This window comes from Drosophila tropicalis, unplaced genomic scaffold (assembly GCF_018151085.1).
Source record: "Drosophila tropicalis isolate 14030-0801.00 unplaced genomic scaffold, ASM1815108v1 contig_878, whole genome shotgun sequence".
Classification (NCBI taxonomy): Eukaryota; Metazoa; Arthropoda; class Insecta; order Diptera; family Drosophilidae; genus Drosophila; species Drosophila tropicalis.
Genome location: NW_027173374.1, coordinates 12874674 through 12899826, shown reverse-complemented (window position 1 = coordinate 12899826; position 25153 = coordinate 12874674). Strand labels below are relative to the sequence as shown.

The 25153-nt window shown below is 36.3% G+C and overlaps 1 protein-coding gene across 1 annotated transcript; it reads right to left on the bottom strand.

The window, feature by feature from the left end:
• Nucleotides 1-695: 695 nt before the first annotated feature.
• On the bottom strand, nucleotides 696-17491 carry LOC137584558 (uncharacterized). Its single transcript, XM_068300005.1, is given in 9 exon segments — nucleotides 696-1832; nucleotides 1894-2625; nucleotides 3752-3939; nucleotides 3942-4274; nucleotides 4339-4762; nucleotides 4826-5052; nucleotides 5648-5736; nucleotides 11241-11277; nucleotides 16615-17491. Coding segments are annotated over 9 exon segments (2931 nt in total). The 5' UTR covers nucleotides 16751-17491; the 3' UTR covers nucleotides 696-1067.
• Between the last annotated feature and the right edge of the window lie 7662 nt (nucleotides 17492-25153).

Genomic DNA, 25153 nt, shown 5'->3' with positions numbered 1-25153 from the left:
CACAAATATAAGCGAACAATTCATACGTTAAAAAAACTTTCAGTTAATTAGTTTGTGCACCTTTTCACAACAGTTAGTTAGGAATTTCAATATAACTCAAAAATCGTACATTTCTTGGTTGGGGAAAAAACAAAAAAAGCCACTAACAAACAGTCAAGCGAAGTAAGCAAAACGAAAGTTTTCTCCGGCGAATCTATAATGCGACTAACAATATTCTGGATAATTTTGTACTGTCTATTTTTGACTTTTGAACTTGGATCGGCACGTGGCCGTTGTTGGCTGTGTATCATGGGTCGATGTTTCTGTTACATCTCAGTTATGAAGGGAAACCTAGATTGTAAGCATTAAGTAAAAAGTGATAACTATTAAACACTAACAAAAATTCATGTGGTTATAAATATAAAAATGAAATCTTGTAAACTTAACATTTGAAATATCATTTACATGATCAAACCAAACAAACTTGTCTTATTGCATTCCGAAAGACATCCGATGTTTAAATTGTCTTGGTAATTTCAATTGTTCCTGTTACCTAATAACAATATATAAACAATTATTTGATTTTTATATTTTTCAAATATATGTATGCATAATTTTTGACGATTTTCTGAATGAAATTTTAACAAGAATTACTATCTTAATTTATAGTTTACAGAATTATCAATTAATTAATAATTTAAATGCTACAGTTGAATTGAAATATCGTATATACAAAGAAAATTTCATCAAGTTCTGGAATTGAAATTGAGTATTGTTTGATTTTAGAAATAACAATTTTTTGTTTCAACTAGTTTGGTTTGCTTTTGCGGTGGTGGGATTCTAGGATGATTTATGCTTTTGTACTTATCCTCTCTACGATTTTTCTCTTGGACGGCTCGAATGAATGAAAAAGTTTTAAAACATGTGGATTTGACATTCCTTACCATTGCGACTTTCAATACGAATATGTATAAATTTTCAGGGATAAACTTATGACATGTGATCAGGTATATGCAATATAGTTCTTTGGACGGCAGCTAATAATTCTCCCTACCACACGCTCGTGTTCTTTGAAAAGGTGAAACTTTCTAAAGGCAGCCATTGCCCCAACAACCGCACCAGGGAATCTTGCCACCGGTATGCGAGCTTATTGATATTTTTCTACGATTCGAGCGCATACTGAAACTGGTTGAGGACTCGCGAGAGGAGGCAAAACTATTTGAATTGCGATCGGATAACGAGGTAACTGTCTCATGATTACTATCCTGATGGGAATGATGGCTATGATGTGGATTCTGACTAATGAGTAAACTGCTGCCATGGCCATGATGGCTGTGGCTGTGATGATGATGATGATGTCCTCCACTCCCATTACCACCACCACCACCACCACTGCTGGCATTACTAATGCGATGCACATTGTGGACGGTCCCTTCGGAGTGGCGCCGGGAACATTTTGTGCGGCTAACAGTGGCCGTCATGGGTACTGGATCGCTGCTCTCCTTCCGATGATGATGATGCTGCTGCTGATGATGTGTGGTACTAGGCGGAGCTGAGGCTGAAGCTGTCAATTCCGGATGCGGATTCCCAACAGATGTTGCCGCTCCTGCCCCTAGTGTATTTGGTGGAGTGGCATTGCTGTTGGTGCGCCGACGCGAGGAATGTGGTGAATTTGGTGTACTATGGCTAATTTGTTTAAAGGCCTTGATGTTCGGATGTGTGAGAAGAGCAGAGCTGAGATCCACACAACTGGCTGTGACAGTGGGTGCAGTGGTCACGGGTGGTGCCACGGATTGGTCCTCGCCGCAGACAATGGAAACCCGTCGATTTTTACGCTTGGCTGCCTCGGTCGCCTAAATGGAGCATAAGGTTAAGTAATCTCGCCTTATTTTCTTTTCTAACCTAAGAACTTACTTCGGCATCGAGCTCTCCAGCATCCGCCTCCTTTGCTGTAAGGTCCACATCGAGGGATCGCGTCTGCGTCTGTGATGGTGATGAGCGGAAAATGGCTCTCTTTGCCGCCGCCGAGGCCAGAGATTTGTACAAGTGACTTTTATTGGGCGACAGACCCACTGTGGCATTGGCTGCTGCTGATGTAGGTGGTGGCGGCGGCGGTTCAGTTGGCATGGCTGGTCGACGGGCAGGTGGCAATGGTGGCGGAGGCTTTGCTGGTACATTTGGTTTAATAGCAATGGGTGGGCGTTGACTTGGCGACATAAGCTGCTGCTGGCTACCTGCCGCTTGATTGAGCTGATCGAATCCCAGGTAAGTGCACTTATCCGGAAACGGTGCCATGGGATCCGGTATATGTGGCGCCGGACTGTCTGTGTGCTCCCGCTCTAGCGATCGTGTGCGCCGCATAAGTTTGGTGGTTTCAGCTGTTGATGTTGCCGAAGCCGTGGTGGTGGTGGTGCTGCTGCTGCTGTTAGTTGTGGTCGGTGAAATGGTGGGATTTGTGCCGTCTCCATATTGCAAATACAAGTTCATTTCGGACCGATAGGGTTTCTTCATCTTATCCGTGTCTTTATTAGGATCGGGAGATATGAGATTATCGCGCGATTTGCTTTTCTCCAATTGAATGGCCAGTATATCCTCCGATATGGTTTCAATATCGTTTAGTATAGATTCAAGGTTAATAGACTCCGTCTACACAAAATGTCACATAAAATTAGTTGAAATAATCTTTTGATAATTTCAATAATAAAGCAGAGGCGTAAGCTAAGCCAGGTTCTAATTTGGATCTAGCTTCCAATAAAGCAATAGACAAATGTAACAAATATCGACCACCTAAACATTGAAACATTCATTTCTACATCTAGTTTTCTATATCTTTACAACATATGAAGTTTTATAAGATTTTTTAAAAACCAAAAAGTAGAAGTACATATATGCAACTATGAAAATTTTCATTTAGAAATGAATATATAAGCCAGTAAAAGAATAATATCAAACGAAACCAGAAATCGGCACCAGAAATCTGCCAGAAATAATATGTAATCCGCCCAATTTACGGTCACTATTCATATTTGAGTCATTGCTTGGCAAAATGAATCAATCATTAGGCACCAAGAACGACTCATAATATAAGCAATGTCCTAGTTTGGGACACATCAAATACTGAAAATTTTCTAAAATTAAGTATGAGTCGAATCGGTGGATGGATCTACCACATTGACTAACGATAATGAGGGGATGATCTGTTCGAAAATTCCCTCTCACCTGAGACCCATTGTCCAAGTCGCTAGCCTTGGATGTTTGCCTGCATCCACGAGCACCAGCCCCCCCTTTGGGACTCGCGATTCTTGCCGTTGGCTTGCTGGTCATTCGCAGGGGGTGACGTGGTGGTCTTTGTTGTATTGGTGGTAGCTGTCATCAATGGCTTGGTCAAGGCCGTGGATGAGGTGCAGGTGCTATGGCAACGTTTTTGTGCGGTTGCATAGATGGGCTCCAAATGAGAGCGGGGCGGAGGCAAAGGTGTTGCTGGCGCTGACGCGGAAGCGGACGATGGCGAATAGCCAGCGGCAGCAAGGGCAGCTGTATAGATGTCAACAACGCTGCCGGGATAGGCTCTAGCCTCAGCAGCACCGCCAACGAGACCCAGGCCGACGGCAGCGGCCGCCACATTGATCACCGCCCGATGGAGGGCGCATTGCGAGGGAGGATTGGAATGGTTTTGGTTCGGTTCTTGCCGTTGGCATAGACGCTGGCGGTGCTGATGGGCATGCGAAGAGTGCGCGAGTTGGCAATGCGAAGAACGGTGACGCGGACTTACTTGGTTTTGTCTCTGATAGGGCGAGGCCAGGGCATTGTTCACAAATATGTCCGGCGGGTTAGCACGCAATGGCGGAGGCGGAGAGCCCGGCGGCAGGGCATCGTTTGACTCTTGTCCCTGGTGACCCTCTTGCCCCTGATTGGCCAATTTGGTGTTCAGCTTGAGGCGAGGCTTGATGGGGGCAAAAAGTGCTTCGGACTGTTGAGCGCTTGTTGCGTTGCATTTGTTGTAATGGCCACAGTTTCGATATCCCCGCCAGGCCCCGAACTGGGCAGTGGAAGAGCATTTAAAGCTATTTTGGGCATGGCCTGGTGTGTTGAGGTTGGCACAAATGTGGTCATTGGACCCGCAACCGAACCCGGCGGTGGAGGTGGCGGTGAACGAGATGGCGATGACGTATTTGAGTATTTGCGTTGTGTGAATGGCGACTGAAGGTTATAGTCCCAGCCATTAGTGTGGCGCATCGTTTTGCCCGTTGTGGTGCTGGAGTTGGTCCCCAGTTCGGGAGTCGGTGTTAAAACCGCTGCAGAAGACGTAATAATGATTAGAAATGGTATGGTCATTTTGTGTCCTTGCTTCATATTCACCTGAACACGGCCCACTGCTCATATGCTGATGCAGGATATTCTCAAAGTATGACAAAGGCGGCACCATGGCCTGCAGATCGTTCAATTGATTTGCCACCAACTCAATGGGAGTGAGCGGTGTCAAGGGACCCATTAAACTGGGCAGTGTGCTTTGTGAGCCATTTAGATCAGGTGTGCAGATCATTAGATGCTGATCCTGTTGTTGGGCCAGTTGAAATTCTGGATTACTCAGGGTCTCCTCGGACACCACCGACAGATGATCGTAATGTTTGACTGGGGCCTGAGTTTCATCTGCTTTCAGAATGCTTGGCACCTCTGGAGGCAGTGGTGGCTTTATTGGCATACAGGAGCCACCTTCCTGACAGCATTCATCGCTGCAATTGCCATCGTCGGCTCCGCGACACGTATCACATGAGTCAGAGTCCTGTAAGGACAAACGGAGAAATATAAAACTTTAGAACAAAAATTTGATTATGTTTGCACTCACATCACTGTTAACATCACAACCTCCGCTGCCCCGACCACCGCCACTGCAACGTCGGGCATGACAGCTGCCACTACCCCCACTTCCTCTGCATCCACCGCCACCAAAGTCATGCTCATTTAGCTTGGCTTTGAATCGCTTGTTGAGACGATCGCACTCATCGCGCAGGGTCCAGATCTCTCGACGTAGTTGCTCATTTTCGCGACGCAGACGTTTAATATCCGATTGGCCTAGAAAATAGAAAGCAATTGTCGATGAAACAGTTTATTGGAAATAAGTATATAAAACTTTAGCCAGAAACTGCCAGAGCCTCTCTTATTGTTAGACATTGCTTCAGATTTCTTTTAAAAAGACAAGCAAATTATATTTATTAAATGTTCAAGGTCCCCTAATAAAAATGTCTGGCTAAAATATTATTATTATTTTATTTTGACTTGAATTCTGATTCATAATCTTAAGAGCTTATGAATGAATCTAAGAATCGTCAGCGCTGTCAGACCTTTGGTCACCTCAAATCTCATTGTTTACATTCGCTTATCTTGTGTTTTGGCAATGAAAACGTTTCTTCTTTCAAACATATAGAATTATATACATATACACACATATAAGTTCTTGTTCTATACATATACATATCTATTTGTGTATATCTAAGAGTGAATTTTATATTTTTTATCTCTTGCCACCTTCTAATGTATTTTTAATTGGTTCCTTTTGGTTGTTTCTACCACAAACATTTATTTAACGATTATGGCTTCTAATAATGTTTAAACAAATGATTTTCCTTATGGGTTTTTCGGGTAAGTTAATTACGAAATGTGTATTTACCTCTTTCGACTTCGGCATTTATGTTAATGGTACGCAACCTGAGCTCTTCATTTTCGTATATCATGCCACGTGATGACTTTCTGTCCAATCTGTAAGGCCAATTAAAAGTATTAAAGAAATGTCCAAATTCAAATTTGTCATCAAAATGTTTGTTTGCCTTTCACATGTCAGTGGTTGCCAGGGTGAACGGCGACCCATTAACATTTTTTCAATAAATCAATTAGCTATCAAATAGATCCTTTCACTGGAACAGAAAACTCTTCTAAACTTTGTGGATCATTCCTCAGTGAATGCTGTAAGTCAACTGAATCCAACATTGGAACATTTTCTTTATGATATTTTGACCAATTGTTGTTAGCACCACAGGCCGTAGCAGACTTTTCAACACTCGCTGAATATAAATAATAATAAAAAAAAAAAAAAACAGAAAAAAACCAAAAAAAAGGCGACGTAGAAAAAATAAATATAAATATTTCACTGATTTTTATGCTTTTGGAAAGATTCCGATTGAGAGGAAAAAATAATCATGAAGGTACAAAACACAAATTCGACGAAGGCAAAGCAATAAATTACAAAAGATATTGCTCAGGCCGTTCCACTCGTTTCATATCAATCAAAAATGTAAGCGGAATGAACTTAAGTTCTTTACCACATCCATTCAGAATTCGATAAAAAAATTCTAAGCATTACCATTTCTGTGATCTTCATTGTAAACATGTAATGGAAAATATATAAATTTACTTACTACATACAATTTCCTATCAAATGTATTCTGTTAAGAGTATTCCCTTTTCATCTATAGGAGTGAAAATGTTTGCACGAATTTAAATCGCTTCATTATTTTTTGTCTAATCAAATTGGGCCAATTAAAAGATATACTCAAATCCCAAATGATCCATAAAATAGCAAACGCTTGACATGCGAAATTTTTCCACAACTTACTTGGGATCTATTCAATATTTGTTCTGTTGACACTGCCTTAGCTGCCGCTGCTGCTGCTATCCAGTCTGAGAATTTTTGACAAACTGCCACACGATCTGTTTTGTCTTAAACTCTTAAAATTTGTTGTCTCGACTCTAAGAATGCATATACATAGATACATAGATTTTTTATAAATATTTTCGATTCGTCTGGCATATTTTTTGGCCCGGTGTCTCTTGCTGCTTTCGGTTTTTGTATGGAATGCCTAAATCTGCAAAGCATTGCCCCAACATTTGTATACATTTTTGACACCAGAGTGTCGCTGAATGGGGGGGCGTCCGACCACGCTTAACACAACAAGTCAACCTGTCATTATTCCAATTTTATGGCACATTCACAGAAAGTTCAAGTATTTGAACAAAATCAAGAGAACTGGAGCTTTTTTCACTCTTTTTCCGGTCTCTTAAAAGTTGTAAGTTTTCAGATGTCTAATTTGTAGCATACTTTTTGACGCAAGAGTAAAAATTTTCAAGGATTACTCATTTAAATATTTAAATATCATTAAAATATATTAAATCCGATCTTCATGTCAGTTCATATTTCGAATATATTTACATTTAAATTCATATCTAATTTCTATTTGTTTTTCTTTCTTTAATCTCCTTAAACAGACATCTTCCATTTATATAATTTGCTAACTTAAGGTTAATAAACAAAATAAATATCGATATCCGCATTACAGTGAAGTTGTGACCTCAAATCTTCAAACAGAACGTTTCAGATCAGTCAAAAAGGTAATAGGTGGAATTTAAACCACCATAAAACTAATTAGATTGCTGGATACCTAAACAGATTGATATTTGGGAGCTAAGACTATTGGAACTATAAAGTTGTTAGCCAATTGGTAAGAGTTACAGTTATAATTAGGAGGTCATTGAACTTTAAAAGACTTCCTCTTAATTTTGGTGACTTAAACAAACGATGAAATGTTACCGCTCTGATGCAGCCCTAGTTTTTAGTATTCTATTTTCGATGTTCTCAATATACACAAAAATCAGCGTCAGCACGTTTTCTGCTGTCGGACATAAACACAAACACATGTGTGTCTATATGTATGTAGCTCAAAGAAAAAAACCGAATCGATAATTATATGATCGATAGGAGAAACAAAGAAAATGGAGGAAAATGCTAGGTTTTGGCAGTTTTATTTTAATGATGTCGAGAGATTCGCACGGTTCAACTCAGAGTGGGAGGGGAAACTTGTGCGTTCAGAGTTTCGATTTGGTTGAAAAGTCGTGTAAACATTTGCCAATAAAAATAAAATTACAATGTAAAAATCAACGTCAAATCGACTACAATGAATGTACACAACTCGCTGTATGATAAACAATAATAATTAAACTATTTTTAGAATCACTTTTTGAGTTGCGTTGTTTATTTAACGATCACTAAAGTGTATGGATATTTGAAATTTTAATGACTTTTCATATTTATCGATAGCAAGACCCCAATGAGAAGCAAATGTCCGTGGCCAAAAATACATAAGTGACTGAGGGAATTGGTCGAAACTTTGGGAAAAACCTAACAAACAATTACAATCAGAGACAAAAACAACAATTTATTATTTCGCTTACTTGGCGGACTTTTCGGAACGTTTGTTGCTCTTGCGACTTCTTTCATATTGAGTTCGTGTTTGTTTTGCACCTTTCATTTAGTTCGTTTTTCAATTATGTATTTTCAAAACACTTTGATTTTTTTTATTTATATATCCAAAAGCATCATTTTAATGACATTTTTGTATATATATAAATTTCACAATATGATTTTTTCTTTTGTTTTAATTTTCTATATGGTTTATCTCTTTTTTTTTTATGACGAACAATGCGACAATTTTGAAAAATTAGCTAACATATGAATATTTCACCGCAACAACGTCTACCGCACGATTCGACTATAAGGCGAAAACTGACAGTTGGGCGAGATCAGTTTTGGCTAAAAAAAAAAAATCAAACGACTAGAACAACAACAGTTCAAAACGAACGCCAACGACTGGCATTGAATGCCATCGCCAAGAGCAACAAGCTTTGTCTATGACGATGACGATGGCCCGCCACTGGCCACTGGCCACTGCCCCACTGGCTCACTGGGTTCAGTTCAATTTTTATTAAAAGAAAGAAAGAAACAAAAAAGAAAATGTTTCATAAAGCAAAACGCGGCAGCAGCCAAAATTTTTGAAGGGGCCACTACAGACACACAAAATAACAACAAATCATCTACTCGTCCCGTTCTCAATGAAATCTACGCCACGCTGTGTTAAGAATTTCGTTTATAGGATTAACAACAGCAGCGACGACCGCTCAGCAAACAAATCGTATAAAAGAGAGTTGGCCAACTTGATTTCATTTAAATACCAAAATACTCTGCTATTTCAATAGAAAGAGACAGTGAACATCTAGAGGAAAAGTGTCTTCCTTTCATTGCTTTTGTAATTAAACATTAAATCAAATGAAATCACTGTTCATTATCCTTTTAATATATACTCCAAATCATGATCAATTTCCTGAATTTGTTAAAAAGTAAGAAAATAACTTGTTTATGCCATTAAATTTAAATGAAGTCAAGTAAAAGAATAAAACTTTGATACTCTATGTTTGTATAGACTCTTTCGCGAGTATAGGGCATATTATAAAAGAGATTTAGCATTGGAAAAAAACATTCTTTTTTTGACGTAGTCAGCGTATCACAAACAAAACAAAAAAAAAAGCTTTGCCTTTTTGCTAGCACGATTGTTAAGGAGTGGGTTGGGGTATACCATGTGAATAAGATTAAATAAAAACTCAAAACGAAAATGACTATTCGAATGCGAAAAGGAAATTCTTTGGTTGTTTTTTTAATAAACCAATTAACTTTTTTGACAGATATTTATATTATAAATTAATTCAAAGTGCTTACACTATTAATTATACAGTTAATTATGCAAAATTTTTATTTTTTGTTGATGTATTGACTTTATTTACTTGCTTAAATATTTATTTGTTTAATGCACTTTCTTTTTTTATTTTGGTTTGTCGGCTTACATAGAAAATTAATTAAACTTAATCAAGGTTTTAATCGCATTCAATGATTGGTCTAGTTGATATTCGTTACCAAACAACCAAAGGGCAAAAACAAAAAAAGCAAAGGCAACATTGCTACAGCAAAATTTAATTTGTTTTAACAATAAACATCGGAAGATATTGTTAACCGCAGTTTCAATTAAATTAACATTCAAGCTACTCTGATAACAAATTCAATCAGATTATTTGCTGTAAATTCAAATTCTTAAAAAAAAAAACTCCAAAAATCATTTTCCAACATTTTTGGCCACGACTTTGGTTTACCTATTAGATAAGTTAGCAGACCCAGAATGCAGAGAGAATGTACTATCTTGCTAATAAGTATCTATATATAGTATCTTGTTTCAAACTTAATCAACTTGAGGGGCCCAAAGAATGAAGTTTTTCCAATTGGGTTTTGGGGCTTAATTGAATTGAGGTTCAAGGTTGTATTGTTAATCTCAATGGCACTTTCCTCGCACCAGAAGTTTTAACAAACTATTTCAAAAAGTGAATACGCTCTCTTAACTGCTGGGTATGGCGTGAAAATATATATATTATATGTATTTGAAATGTGTCATGGCACTGGCAATGGCCGTCTACATATTTATATATATAAAATATATATTAAATAGAAGCTTTTTAGCACCTTCATTTTGGACACACATATGTATATGTATATGCAAAATAGAATTATATTCTTCTTGGCCAGCCTATTGTGTGTTGCTATAAATATTACAACTTGTTAGCTTGGTTGTTTTGCCTTTGAAATGTAAAGTTCATGGGTTGGCTATTCGCTATAATAAATAATAAAGCAATTCTTAATATGAATAATGTGTGAATGTGTTTTGTTGGAATTTCATATTATTTAGCAGCCAATTAAAAATTAGCCAAAGGTTATGCCAACCAATTAATATTAAGCAGAGCGTTAAAATATGTCTGTGGAAGAGAAGATAGTGTGATTTTTTTTCTTTCCTGTCTTCTGGTGCCAACTCGTGCCAATTTCTCTCTGTTGTTGGCTATCAAAGCTAATCGCCGCTGTCATTCTATGGAACAGCATCTATTGTTTATTTTGACATAAATTTGACGTGGACAGTTTAATCTTTGGCGATGATATTTTGAATTTTTTCAACGAAAAGGATTTCTCATATGTTATTTCAACTGAGCACTAGAAAATTTGCAGGCAATTTCTCTGGATAACGATTGCCAAAATGCCAGACGATAAAGAGCAAAACGAGTTCATCAAAATATTACATTGGGATCAGATCATTCCAGAAAACCATTTATATCATGAATCTTGCAATATAAACAGCGCCATCTGTTGGTGATTATAAAGGCAACCTTTTCGAAAAGAAAATATTGAAAATACTTGAGTTCTTAAAGCTCTCAACACAAACAATGAATCCAAAAGTGAAAGCTTTTTCAGATCAAAACAGCAAAGATCAGTTCCTTATATTTGATATAAGAGAAAACGAAAGTTTCTCCGCTTAATTTATAGCTTAAAATTATATTAAATGTACACATAACTATAATCATATAAATATATCTTAAATTGGTTTACGATTCTATAAAGTTACCTGCTATTTAGCTTATAGTGTGCATGACGTCTTCGTTCTCGTAGCATAGTCGTGCATTAGTTTTCCGCATGTGAAAGAAAAACCAACAAAACAAAAAACAAAAGACACAATAAAAACACAAAAAAAAATCATACACACACACACACATATGAACCAATACAAATGTAAATAAAATAAGAAAAACGGAAAACCAAAAAAGTTGTAAAAAACAAAACAAATCAGAGAAAACAACAAAAAGGAAAATGAGAGAATTGGAAAATTATTTTGTTGTCTTTAACATTTTGTTTTTGCTTTTCTTTTCATCAATTTACATTTTCTCAAAGTTTTCGTTTCTTATTTCATTTTTTTTGTGTTTTGTTTACAAATAATTTGACGAGCGTGTTTATTTAGACAAAACCAAAGTGTGTAAGCGCATTGCATTCCATCGCATTGTCTGGGGCAAACTGTAGGGAAGGGTATTCACATGACTGCATTTTATTGGAAGGATAATGCCTAGTTTAAAATCTTGATGTTCAATGACACATTATTCAAGCAACAAAACCACTTTTTACGACGCCATCTGTCTGGATTCCGCTGGTTGTTAAACCATGCGCCGTCAGCGCCCAGATGTATGCTATACACGCACTACCTTCAGCGCTCCTCCCCCAGCCACACCCACGACAATAGGCCAGACTGAGGTCCTAAGATTGCTACACAGAAGCGGAGTTCAATGTGACAGCAGAGTGACAGGGGTTGACTGACTAATGGCAGACTTAAATCATGATCCTCATCGATCAGTCGTTTGATCGAAGCATGAAACATTTGTACAGACTTGAGTCTAGAATACTTATTGTACTCTTTATAAAAGCACATTCAAGAGTCTAAATCTAGTTAGATGAATCCCTCACATTTCCTTGATCCGCTCCTGCTAGTAAGTATGTATTTTATTCAAAAGGGTAAAAGCTTTATCTGGCAAAGGCAATTGATTTATCGATTAAGTTGTCAAGTACACATTGTCATCCTTCATTAATATTTACATGTGTTACAATTCAACGTTGTCGTTCCATCAATGGGGACCATCCCCATGGTTTGCCCTCCTACCACCCCTTTCCCGACAGACTTCTTTTCTTAACACTCTTCGTGTGTGTGTGAGTGAGTGTGTCTTTATATACGCGTGTGTGATTGTAGCATTGAAAAATAAGTTTGCAAGAATTTGTCTTTCTTTTCTTTTTTTATTGAAAAGGATTTTCTTATTCATGATTATGTAACTGGCTCATGCACACACTTTTATACTTATACACACTCACACACACACACACACACACACACACATAAAAATATCTAGGTAAAACATGTATGCATAATCAAACATGCCAACTTTTGTTGTTGTTGTTTGTGTTAATTTATTGCCAAAAATTCTTTTCTAAAGTTTATTGTAAAAGATCTTTTATGAGAAAATTTTCTGTTTATATTCTTTCAAACATATTTGGAGTCCTTACTCTTACAATAAATATCGTAACCGTAGAAGTCTTACTGTTAGATTGATATGCAAATATAATTATAAAATGGAATCATTATCTGGAGGATCAGACCATAAAGAAAACATATGTTAAAGGATTTCTCATTTCACTAAAGGATAAGATATTTAATTGCTTTCTGAATTCTTGAAGATGTGGAAAAATTTACTGCGTTATTTCATAAATCAATTTTAATAGATGCAGCATAGAAATTTAAAGTATTTTTAAATTTCTATGGCCCATACACATTTCATTCCCGCAAAGAAAGACAAAGAACATTTTTGAATTTTTTGTTATAAACAAATCATATTAAAAATTCCCTTGTTTTTTAATAATTCGTATAATTATAAATAAACTTACTCAGAATCGTAATAAGAACTCATAAATATTTACAAAATAAGCGAATTTTTAATGAATCGACTGTGATAACTGACAGTGAACAATTAACACGGTCCCCACATAAAGAAGATGGTTTAATTCGTTGGTGGGCAGAAACACTTGCACGACAAACCACAATATTTATTTTTAATGAGTGGCTTGTTTTAACAAAAATATATTATATTCATATATCTCAACAGTGTGGATGAATGCACTGGATGATACTCCTCTCCACGACACGGCACAGAAATCGAGGAGACAGACGAGTGTGAGGTCGACGGATCAGTTACGGGTACGTTGTGGCCCGGCAGGCACGCGACTGGGAACTGCAACCACTTCGCCTTAGTTTTTGAGTTGTATTCTGCGTTTTCGTGTTAAATATTTGCGTACACACAAATTTATTTGTTGCTTTTTTGTTTTGGTTTTTTGGTTGTTCGTTTTTCGTGTATTTGAATGTGTGTTAAGCACAGCCAGCAGTGGGCCAAAAGGGAGCAGAAACCAGCAGCTGGTAGCAGGGCATACACTATACCAGCCAGACAGAGCTAAGTTACGGCCGTGCCAATAAACTGCCAAAATGTGCGTGAGCTACATACAGTCTAGGCCACAAATTTTCCACAACAAAGAGAATATTATTCAGTTATTAAATCGCAGCTAGTTTTATGGAGAAATATGGATAATGAAGTGTGCGAAGTGCCACAGAAATGAAATTGCCCTCATTATGCATTGAGTAAATGTTATTTCAAAAGATATCTTGAAGAATTTTGAAGCAATATTAAAATATATGTAAATATACATATATCCCACATATACATGATCATAGTTTTATGGACCGCATTGTATCTATGACTAGACAACTCTCAAAAATATCGAGAGAACAAAAAAAACTTGGAGAGAACATGACAACATGCGTGAGCTAAAGGCAACAAATAAACCGAAAACAAATCTGGGGTGGGTGGAGAGGTAGAGAGAAAACAGAGAATGCACAACCAACTCAAACTCGAACAAATAAGCAAAACGCAGCAAAGTTTTCTGTTTTACGTCTATTTTCTTCCTCCGGAATATTCCCCCGTTTCCGTCCGTCTACCCAATGGCCAACTATACGGCCATCCGCCTATTGCCCATCGCCTGTTGCAGTTTATGATTCTATTATGGGGGCCAGGCCTCGTCTGGCCGACTAGTCAGTCAGTTGTAATAATGTTTTTTTCTTCCCTTCTTTTTTTTTGGCTACCACTGGCCAAATTTATGTGAAAAAAATCTTTTCATAAACAGTCATAATGTAAAAGTTTTCCCTTTCTTCTTTTCGTTTGTTTTTCTTTATTAGTTCTTTGACGTGACTGCAAAGCAGACTGCAGCAGTTAAAGTTCACATTTAATGGCCAACATATGACTTTTATGTGTCATTTTGTTTTGGGACACACTTCTAGAAGAAGGTGTGGCAAAGGGTGAAAGAAAGAGAAAGTCTTTTCTTAGAAACGGCCATTAATTTGATTGTTGGACTAGCTTATAGATTAAAAATAAATAAATACTCCAAATGTGAGCTAATAAAATTTGTTTTCATATCGGCTTTATGTGGAAATGGAAATTCAACAGAGGAATTTACGCTGCATATTCATACCCTATCTGTTGGATACTATAAAATGTATCAAATGTTTGGGTTGCTCCAGAAAAACAAGTTCTTTAATATTTAGACTTCAATTCATGAAATTTAACTTAGAATTGCTTTAGATGGAAATTCCGTAAAAGAAAAGGGTATAAAGACTTCGTTGCGCAGCAGTTGCTTTTCGTTTTTTTCACATTTCAATTAACATAAAAATATTTGAAATAATTCGTCCATAATAAAAATGAAACAAAGTGAGAAATTTCCACACTTTTCATTTAATTTATTTTAATGCATTTAGAAATTCCCACTAAATTAGATAGTTTTTCCACAATTTAGACTAGCAATTTAGTGGGTCAACTGAGCGAAGGTGAGTGAAGTGAACCAAATGTTCTATTTAAAGCCGTCGCAGCAAGTTTGAGTCAGTTGTAACAAAATACATGGTAAACAATAAAATTAAAATTAAAATTGCCATATGCCAGCAATTTGACCAAATGAGATTTATACGGCAAGAACAAACATTTTTTTCTGCTTTATTGTTGTAAATTATTTCCAAAATACAAACAATGCGTCACAAATACACACACACACACACACGCACATAAGAAAGCATTCCGGCTGGGCTAATTGAAGTAAGGCAATTTTTGCAAATGATCTACAAAACGATCAAGGTAACGGAAGCGAAACCAATTTAATTATCCAACAAAAAGATTTAACAATCTATAGCGGAATCGTTAAAACAATAACAAGCAACCAACAGGAAAATGGCTAAAATTTTCCTCCATTTTACTCAGTTGTGTTGTTGTTGTTGTTATTGCTTTCGAATACTGTTCGCTAAAGTCTGTTCGATTCAGTTCAGTGAGCTTCTCTCAGTGAATAATATCAAAATAATTTCAAACGTTTTTGCCCCCCATTTGTCTGATTTTAATTTCATACGCTGCTAATTGCATTGAATGAGAAATTATGAATATGTTTTTAATCATAATTGAATATGTTCCAGGAGCGGTGAGCGAAGGCTGGTCAATGGTCTTCATAATGAAAAGAAAAGGATCTGAAGGGAAACTACAACTTAATTTACAGAGAAGTAACTAGTATGTGTTTCTAATATATTTATAATGCTTTTCTAATATGCAAATATATCATACAATTCTTTTGGTTAGTGGCCCAAACAGGTACTAGTCCGGACCTGACTTCAAATAGTGTGTTGTCCAATTAAATGTTGTGGTTTTATTTTGTTTTATGTTTGGGTTTTTTTTCGTTTTTTTTTGTCCGGGGACTGGGGTTCCCATAAATACAATCAATTTTCTTTTCTGAAGCGAAAGACAAATTGTCTTGGTTTTTTGGGTTTTATGGAATTGAAAACAATTTTGGCATTTGCCTGATTATTAAACATAATAAATTTATTGAAAAATTGCCTCGTTGAGCAGGAAAAATCCATTTAAAGAATCAACACACAAGAGGCAAAACAATTTCAAGTACATTTTATGCAAATAATTGAAATTACGAAATGCTTTTAAATGAAAAAGAAAATCAAATGTATTTGAACATTTTTGCATTTAAAGTTGTAGACGAAATGCAATGGAAATGCAAGTGGTATGCCTTTGCGCTTACAAATATTCTGTAGAAGTTAGAAAAAACTAAATAAACACGCTCGTTTTAGTCACGCTAACTAAATTGAACCCGAAGACCAGTCAGCCGCAAGAGTAACTTGCTTTTGCATGGATTCCAGGGTTAATTTACATACATACATCTGTATGTGTGCATTGGGGCGGATCTTAATTGCAGGTTGAAAGTAATTGAAAGTTATCTCGGAAATGACAAATAAGAGCCGCCCCAATGCATACATATACTCACACAGCGTTTGATAGTATAAAGGATGTTTGCATCACCTGAATGCAACCTACTTGTTTTTGTCGGTGATGAGCTTTGCGTTGATTTCCTCGGATGGCCTCCGTCACTGTTGTCGTCACCGTTGCCACTGCCGCTGGGGCGTCCGCTAATTAAATTGTCATCCAAAGAAATGCCGTCGAGCCAATGCATGACATTATTTTACACCAGATTTATCCATAACCCAAAAAATATATCCAAAAAATTGATTATATGCCATCACCTGGTTTGACACTTCATTTTCTCGACGCTTTTGAGTCAGCAACAAGTATGATGAAATGATTTTGCCCTTTCAACATTTAGTTGCTGTTGTTGGCTTTGTTTTGTTGTAATTTTCTTTATCTTTCTTCACTACACGACTGGCGACATTAAACAAAAAACAAAAAAACGAAAGAAAAACAAAAGCATACGCCGTGTGTGACGCAATTAGCACAATGCACTTTTAACACCAGTTGGCTTAGTTAGAGATGTGTGCGTGACTTGCGATTAATCACTAGAGATTGATACACAAACGGGTTATTGATCACATAGTAAGTCGTCAGGGATTTAATTTACCCAAAATGGTAGGAAATTTCTATTTTAAGGGTCATTGTAACCCATTGACTTTGAATTTTGTGTAAAATATATTTTTAATTCAAATAACTTTATATGTAATCACTTGGTAAAGATATATGTATGTAGCTGCAATCACTTTGGTTGGCTCGCCCTTTGCAAGGATTCCGACTGATTCATTTCACTTTATGCACTTTATATTGATCGAAGGTTATAAGTTTTCACATTTGCTTGACTTTGACACTTTTTGGTGATAAACTGAAAATGAAAATGAACAAATTTACACTCGCATTTCAATAATTCCAATTGATTTGCTTCTATTTTCTGTTGTTTCTCAACATATTTGTTTTTGTTGTCGACGCCTTACGCTTCTGAATGAGACTGAAAGCGGACGCTGACACTGCCCGTTAGCTGTTAGCTGTTGTTAGCCGTTGTCCGTTGCCCCATTGCCCGCCCGTTCAGGGGGCATTTTCCAATCGTTTCGCACATTATTTTGTTTCCATTGTGTGTTCGATATTTGTGTTTTCTTGTACTTTTTTCCCTCTGTGCATACAATTATATACATACATATGTCTGCACATATGTGTAGGTACATGTGTATTGCCTCAATTTATTGTAGGTACTCTTTCCGTGTGGTGTGTGTTTGTTGTTAGTCTGCATATGTGTGTGTGTGTGTGTGTGTGTGCGATGGTATAGGTATGTTTATTTTATACTAGACAGAACGAACTGTCTGATTAGACTTTCTTATACTAGGTGGCAATAGTACTGTTGTGTTTCATTTCATTTCATTTGCTGGATCTGGTCAATTTCCCTAATAGACTGAAACATAAACACACACATTAACACCCCCACACTCACACAAACTTACGCATATCGACGTAATACCTGAACAATACGTAATTGATATGTGTGTGAGCTCATCAATTGTTTGCCCTTCGTCTTAACATTTGTTTTCTCTATTCTATTCTCTTGATTATTAACAAATTAAATAATTTATTTGGTTTATTTATAGTTAATACACGCTTGCAACAATTTAATTTTAATAAAGTCATCTACCCAGAGATCATAAATCATTAAAATTGAAGAACTTAAATGAACAACATTCCTCTGGTCTATCTCCCAACCCCCCACCACATCGTTTCAAACGCCTTTGCAGTTAAAAATCTGTCAAATAAATATTTCGGCAATTTCCCAACTGTCAAGTCTAATTATATACCAACTTATATATCACTTTGGTGCTTCCAGTTGTTTCCCATTGGGCTCTATTGTTCGAAGACTCTTTAATATCTTCATTGGCATTTCCTCAAAACGAAATTGTTTATTTATTTGAGAAGCGTGTGTAATTAATTTGAAGAAAAAACACCTGATTAAACAATTTCAATGGAATATATATTATCCGATTTGCAAGTAAATGGCAATAGATCTATGGTTTGTTGATCTCATCCGAGATATTCTTACTTCTAAGAATAACAATTGGTTGTTTGTTGCAAATAATTGCAAGATCTCTTATCGTGCCGTTCGCCAAATTGGTTTTTCTATATATTTCACACCACTGTGGCACTTTAATGGCCAATAACTTGTCAATAAATCAGTCACTCTGCCACCCGGCAATTTTGTTTTAAGTTTCTTTGACCAGATCGGTAACTTAAAACCAAATGTTAATAAAAATGTATACTTAAAATAGGCTAAAAGCATTTTGAAAATAATTTCGTTTCAGAATTAAGATTTTTAATTATTTGAAAGCAATTGATTTATGGCAAAACACAGAACACTACACACACACATGGAAACATAGACGTTGATTAGTGGAATGCATTTTTAGTATATATTGAGTTTATATATAGTAAGATTTAGCTTGGTATGCCATCGGCGTCAATTCTATGGATTGCACTTTTCGACTAGATGATGGGAAGTTGGATGTATGGATAGGGGGGAGGGAAGGGAAAGTTGAAAATTGATTAACGTCGCTACATACAAAATATTTATTTTGGCTAACTTTGCTTATTTACATTTCAATCAGAAAACAATTTCACTTCCGCGTCGTCTCCGAACCGTTTCGTTCTGATCGCGCCACCACGCGGCGTATGAGTAATATATGGAAATATGTTTATGGGTGGAGAGAGTTATTTTTTCGGAACGCGTCCGTTGCCAATGAAAGACCGACTTATTCTGTAGTATACGCTGCATTTACATTGAACTGACTGTTTGCTGCTGCTGCTGCAACAAATACAACAACAACAACAACAGCTGTCTTCCAGGCAGTTGCCACTGTCTTTGCACCCCTTCCCCTTCTTACCATATCTCTTTCTACTCTTCTATTCGCTCCTCCTCTGCCTTATATACGTATATGTGTGTGTGTGTTTGTGTGGGTGTGGGTGTGCGTAGGCTGTTGTAAGTGCCACCAGACAGAGAGGGGTAGAGACTAGGGGACAATTCTCTTGCCTTCTTGCCTCTTGCATGTTGGAAAATTAAAAGAATCAAAGGCAACGGCAGAGAGCAAAATTAAGTATTTAGTTGTATACTATCCGTATCCGTAGTATCTATGTAGACATACATTCTGGCTTGCATTTTTTAGTTTAGCGACTGAAGCCGGGTGACGAGGCATGCAGCGGGGGTAGGCAGACAATGAATGCGAGAGAACGCCCAGCTCCATGTGGCTAAAGGTTGACTTTGTATTAGGGTGGCACGGCACAGTCATTTATCGAGCTTAAGAAGGTAAAATCTTCTGTTTGTAATGAAATAAGGTAAAGCTTCATCGAAATTTGATTAATCTAATTGATAAGATGCTTACGAAATATTTATTTCTATTGCCATCAATTTATTGCCTGCGATTTCTACATGAATTGGTGCATATGTCGTGGAATAAGGTTCACTCTACTTCCAATATGTTAACCAAGTAAGCGTCTCAGACTCTAGAGCATGTGTGTGTGTGTGTGTGTGTGTGTGCGTGTGTATGTGTGTGCTTATGTCAAAGCTGTTTGGAAAAAAATAAAATAAAATGTGTAAGAGTCTCATTCGCTATAGCGAGATAAAATGCATTGTTTCAGGCATCAAGAAAATAAGGAAAATACTTTTCCCACAGCGACAAAAAACAAAAAGGAAATAATAAGAAATATTAAAGGGTGGCAAATGATGTAACGGAAATTGCTGTTAGGGTTATCAAACCATTAAAACGAAATCTATGTGAAATCTTGTAATAGATAAGATTAACTAATTAAAGCCGAAAAGTCAAAATATTGGATTGGTTGGCGGCTTAAAATTATCATTAAAATATATGATATAGTGTATATCTACACTCTAATACCAAGAATTGGGTGGCAACTCTGGTTGCTAATTTGTCTCCTTGGCCTCCTTTTTGTTGTAAAGAAAACTTATATTGCCGTTTGTGCAATTAGCTTAATGCAAATCAGTCTGTATGCATCTTATTTTGAGCCAAGAATGACAACTTATAACAACACACACACAAACAAACAGCAAGTGAGAAAACACGGCCAGGGGAATAGATAGATTGGAAGTGAAATAAATTCTTAAATGCGAATGCTTTAAAAGTGTCGACAGCTGGCTAAGAAGAACGAAAATAGGAATTAAACTGCATTTATTTAAATTTCTTGTTGATATCAACGAGGAGCAAACACACACAATACCCACACAAAGGCATATAAAACTAAGATACAGAAACACACAAACATTGCCGACTACAAACAACGATGCGAACAACGACGTCAACGCCCACTTGCAATTTATTTATTGTTGTAACCTTTGACGCTGGAATGGGCATCGTTTTCTTACGCCACGTGGATTATTTATGATATTACGTATACGCAGCGTGTGCACTCAAAGCACACAAATAAAGAAAATGCAATTGAATTTTCCACAACGCTCTTTGTCCTTTTCGAAAGGACATTTTTCATGCAACTTTAATTTGAAATGTTTTCCAAAATTTTTGTATTATTGTTTCTAGTACTACACACAGAAATTTACTAATACAAAAGTTGGCCGAAAACAATTTTCGCCCCCGCCCCCAACGTATCGATGGAACCAATGAAATATAAGTTTCTCTTACCTGTTGGTGCTTTGAAAATGTAATAAAAATGAAAGGCAACAAGTGCACTCATTGATACACCCCTTACCCTTTGTGGAGCACCATCACTCCTACATGCATCCTGCTCCTGCGTGCTTCAAGCCCCTTAAAGGTAAAGAAATACAAAATAAAAGTTGGCAAATTACCTTTGCGTTTTGATATCAAGTGAATTGAAAGGGTTGAATAGGAGCCACTTGGCACAGTTTTGATTATTTTTGATTAGTTGGCATTAAGCATAATGGAAAAGTGCAGGAAATTGAAACGAATATATGTATATTTGTATATATTCCTGCATTCTTAACATAATTGAAATATTATTGTACTAAGGTATATTATTAGTATTTTAGAAGCATGACTAACAAAAACTCAACAGACTAAGTATTTAAAGTGTCGGTTATTTCCTTATTCTAAATCAGTTACCGAAATCGGCTTTAAAACAGCAATCATCAATGTTTTAGCTTCCCTCTTGTTCGTTGCAAGATAAGAAAGGATGAAAAAAAGAATGAAACTACTGAGAAACAGTCATACAAATAAGAGATGGAAGATCAAGAAACGCTGAGCAAAGATATAGCGTTAAAACTGCAAAAGTCACTCAGGATTGCTTTTACAAAATTTCTAAAATTTAACCTTAAGAAACTGTTCACTTTGTTTGATTTAACCTGCCTATGTATCTTATTTTACCTTCTATTCAATGACTTCTTTAGCCCATCAGTGCAAGTCAGAAATATACCGTACCCAATAACTTTAAAGCCCAATTAATCATTAATTGTTATAGCCATTTAAATTTAACGCATCATTAACATTGACAGACAAAACAACAGAACGCAAACCGAAAAACGTATCAAGCAGCAAGAGGCGGGAGAAAAGCTCCACCACCCACCAGGAAATTATGGTAAACAAAAGCTTTTTGGGCAAAGCTTTTAAAAATAGGCAAAAGAGAAATTAAGAGAGAGATTGTGTTGAAATAAATTTCATTGTTGGTGAAACAATTTTTCGGAATTTGCTCTTTTGTATTTAACAAATTGTTGCCTTCTCTTGGGCGTAAGTTTTTCAAATGTGCGATGTGATTTTTGAAGGGAAATTTAATTAAATAAGCAGCCCAAAATAGAAAAGGCGTTTGGCGAATCAATATTAAATTTTAAAATTGATATGAAATAAATGCCAGAAGGTCAGGGTCAGCAGAAAGATGTCAAAAGGAGGATGTGCCTTAAATTTATAGCATACTTTTTGGGGCTCACATGTGTGAAGGGATACAATATATGAAAGATTCTTTTAATTTGAAATTAGTTTAGTTTCACTTTCACTTGCACATGCTACGACTGCTGGAGACTCGCTGAGTAGTTTCTGAGTTGAGAGCGGGGATTGTGTATGGGGGATACATTTGCCAGTTGTAGCTGACAAGTGTCTTGAATAATTTATGACCTGAACCCATTTTGAGAATCCATCCAAGCAGCTGCTATCTGGCATTAATTTTAATTTCTTAAGGGACCCCTCTCGACCAAACAATCTTCGACAACAATTTTTCTTTACAATTTTGCTTGCAAAAATGAATTGACAATGTTGTGTGAGTAACATTATTATTATTATTATTTTTATTGTTATTATAAGTGTCTGTCGTGAGACTTGTTCATTGTATTTTTTCTCTAAACCCTCCTTCTGTTTGGGGTGCGCATTCGTGCGTGCATTTTCTGCTCCCTTCTAGTGTTTTCTCCTTTTATTTAAGAATCAATTGATTCACCACTTGTCGGTGGCTTATTGTTTGCGAATTGAAAATGAAATTTAAGTGTTAGCAAAGAGGGAGAAGTGAAATCCAAACAAAAAGCATCGGAACCAACAAGTGGCAAATGACAATCGAATCTGGAAATCAAAGAAACATATCGAAATACAAGTGGGGAGAAATAAGAACAAAATTTCATACATTTTTGGATATTCTCCTTAAAACGCCAGTTTCAGTTCTCATGGCCAATTATCCTTAAGTCTAAGTCTTAAATATCAATGCTAGAACTGAACTTAATCATGGCCAATTATCATCCTAATCCATACACTTCAAAGAAGAATTATTGTTATCCCAAATGAGTTCAAGCGAAAATAAAACGCTGAGAACTTTTTCTCAATATATAAACGAATGATTAATATTAATTTATTTAAGCCAAGCTCTTGCCTATATAGTAATGTGCTCTAGAGAGCCCGTGCATAGTTTTTTCTCGCAGTGTACGATCAACCACACAGAGTGAATAGCAGCAACATCATCAGTGTTAAATGTTGGCAAGGATTCATTTTTCTTGCTTCATTCTCTAGCGTGTTTTTTGCTTCCCTCTTACCCTTTGTTTTCATTTCATTAAGGCAAGGAGATTGTCAGAAAGTGCTACTAATTGCAATCAGGATAACTTCAACTTGTTGCTTCAGTAAAAGGATTGACGAGTTGACTGGCCAAATGAAGGGCTCATTTCATTAAGTGCATGTTTGGGTTCGGGTGGCTTTCGTTGTTCTTTTCTGTTTTGCCAACGTATAAATCGATAAATTAATTGCTATTAAGCTAAGGAAAAATGGCTTAAACGGTTGAAGGAGCATATTTACTGAAGCTGAAATATAAAATAAAAACCATAGGTAAAACAAAGTCAAAGATGTACGTTTTTTTTTTTTATTTATTTATTTTTGTGTATTCATGTATGTATGTACATACATTTTCTCTAGCCTTTAGGCTCAACAAATACAAACATCAACAAGCATGCCAAGGGCCTTTTTTATTACCTTTGTCAAATGCACAAATAGCCCACAATCCATTCACCCGTCCCTTTTCCAGAGCCTCGCATTCCCCATTCCTTTGACATTTACACACCAAACAGCAAACCTCCCAATCGACCCCCTTCCAAACAATCCGCAATCCCCTCTCAACAGACCAATTTCAACGACAAAACACAACAAACGGCTCAGGCAAATTTACACATTTTCGTAGACCAAGGCAGCAAAAAGGGTTGCTAACAAAAAAGATATTCAAATATCCAAAAAGGTATACGATAAAATATTATATCGTAATAAAAAACATCCACAAGAGAACTGTCAGGCCTGAGGAATGGAGTGTTGGCGAGTGGAAAGGACCGAATGTGCCGAAATGAGGGGGTTGGCGATGTTGGCAACAAACGATGTTATCTGGCGATTTCGTGATACCTTTCTTCTTACATACATATGTATGTATCCACTTGTCTTTGTGTGTATGCATGTGTCTTCTTATTGTCTAGCCAGTGGAATATGTATTTCAGATTTATTACAGATTTATGCACGGCTTTTGCTTTTATCACAAAAACTGTAGATTAAACATATATCTGTATCCGATCTAGGTGTTTGCTCATTTCCTTAACAAGGTTTTTAAATTCCTATTAAATACAATATTACTGACTTTCAAAATCTATTATTTCTCAAAAACTAAGAAAAGAATCGTAAACTGTTTTCATTTTGTAGATTCAAGTTGCTTTTTTCCATTGCATGTTGTCTATTTATTTTTATATAATCTATATCTATGCTCAATTGACCAAAATACATAACAACAATATTTGTCATTAGCAATTGGTCATCATTCGCGTCATCATCCGATTCTTTGTTTCATTATTCTTTATTCTTCATCTCACTTTGAGCCAAAAGTAAATGTGACGTGTTTTTTCTTCGTTTTGGGTTTGCTCTATTTGCTTTTGTTTTCAACTAATGGTAATCCCACTGTCCAAATATATGTATAAGCAAAATATATACATAGATATTTATATATATTTGTAGCAAGAAATGAATGGACTGTCAGCAACTGGCAATGTAGAAAATTTGTATTTCCGTTTTGTGTTTTTTTTTTTTTTTTTTTTTTTTCCATCGAAATTTTATTATTTTTCTTTTCTGTTAAAATATTTTAAAAAATATAAAATTGCATACAAAAAATA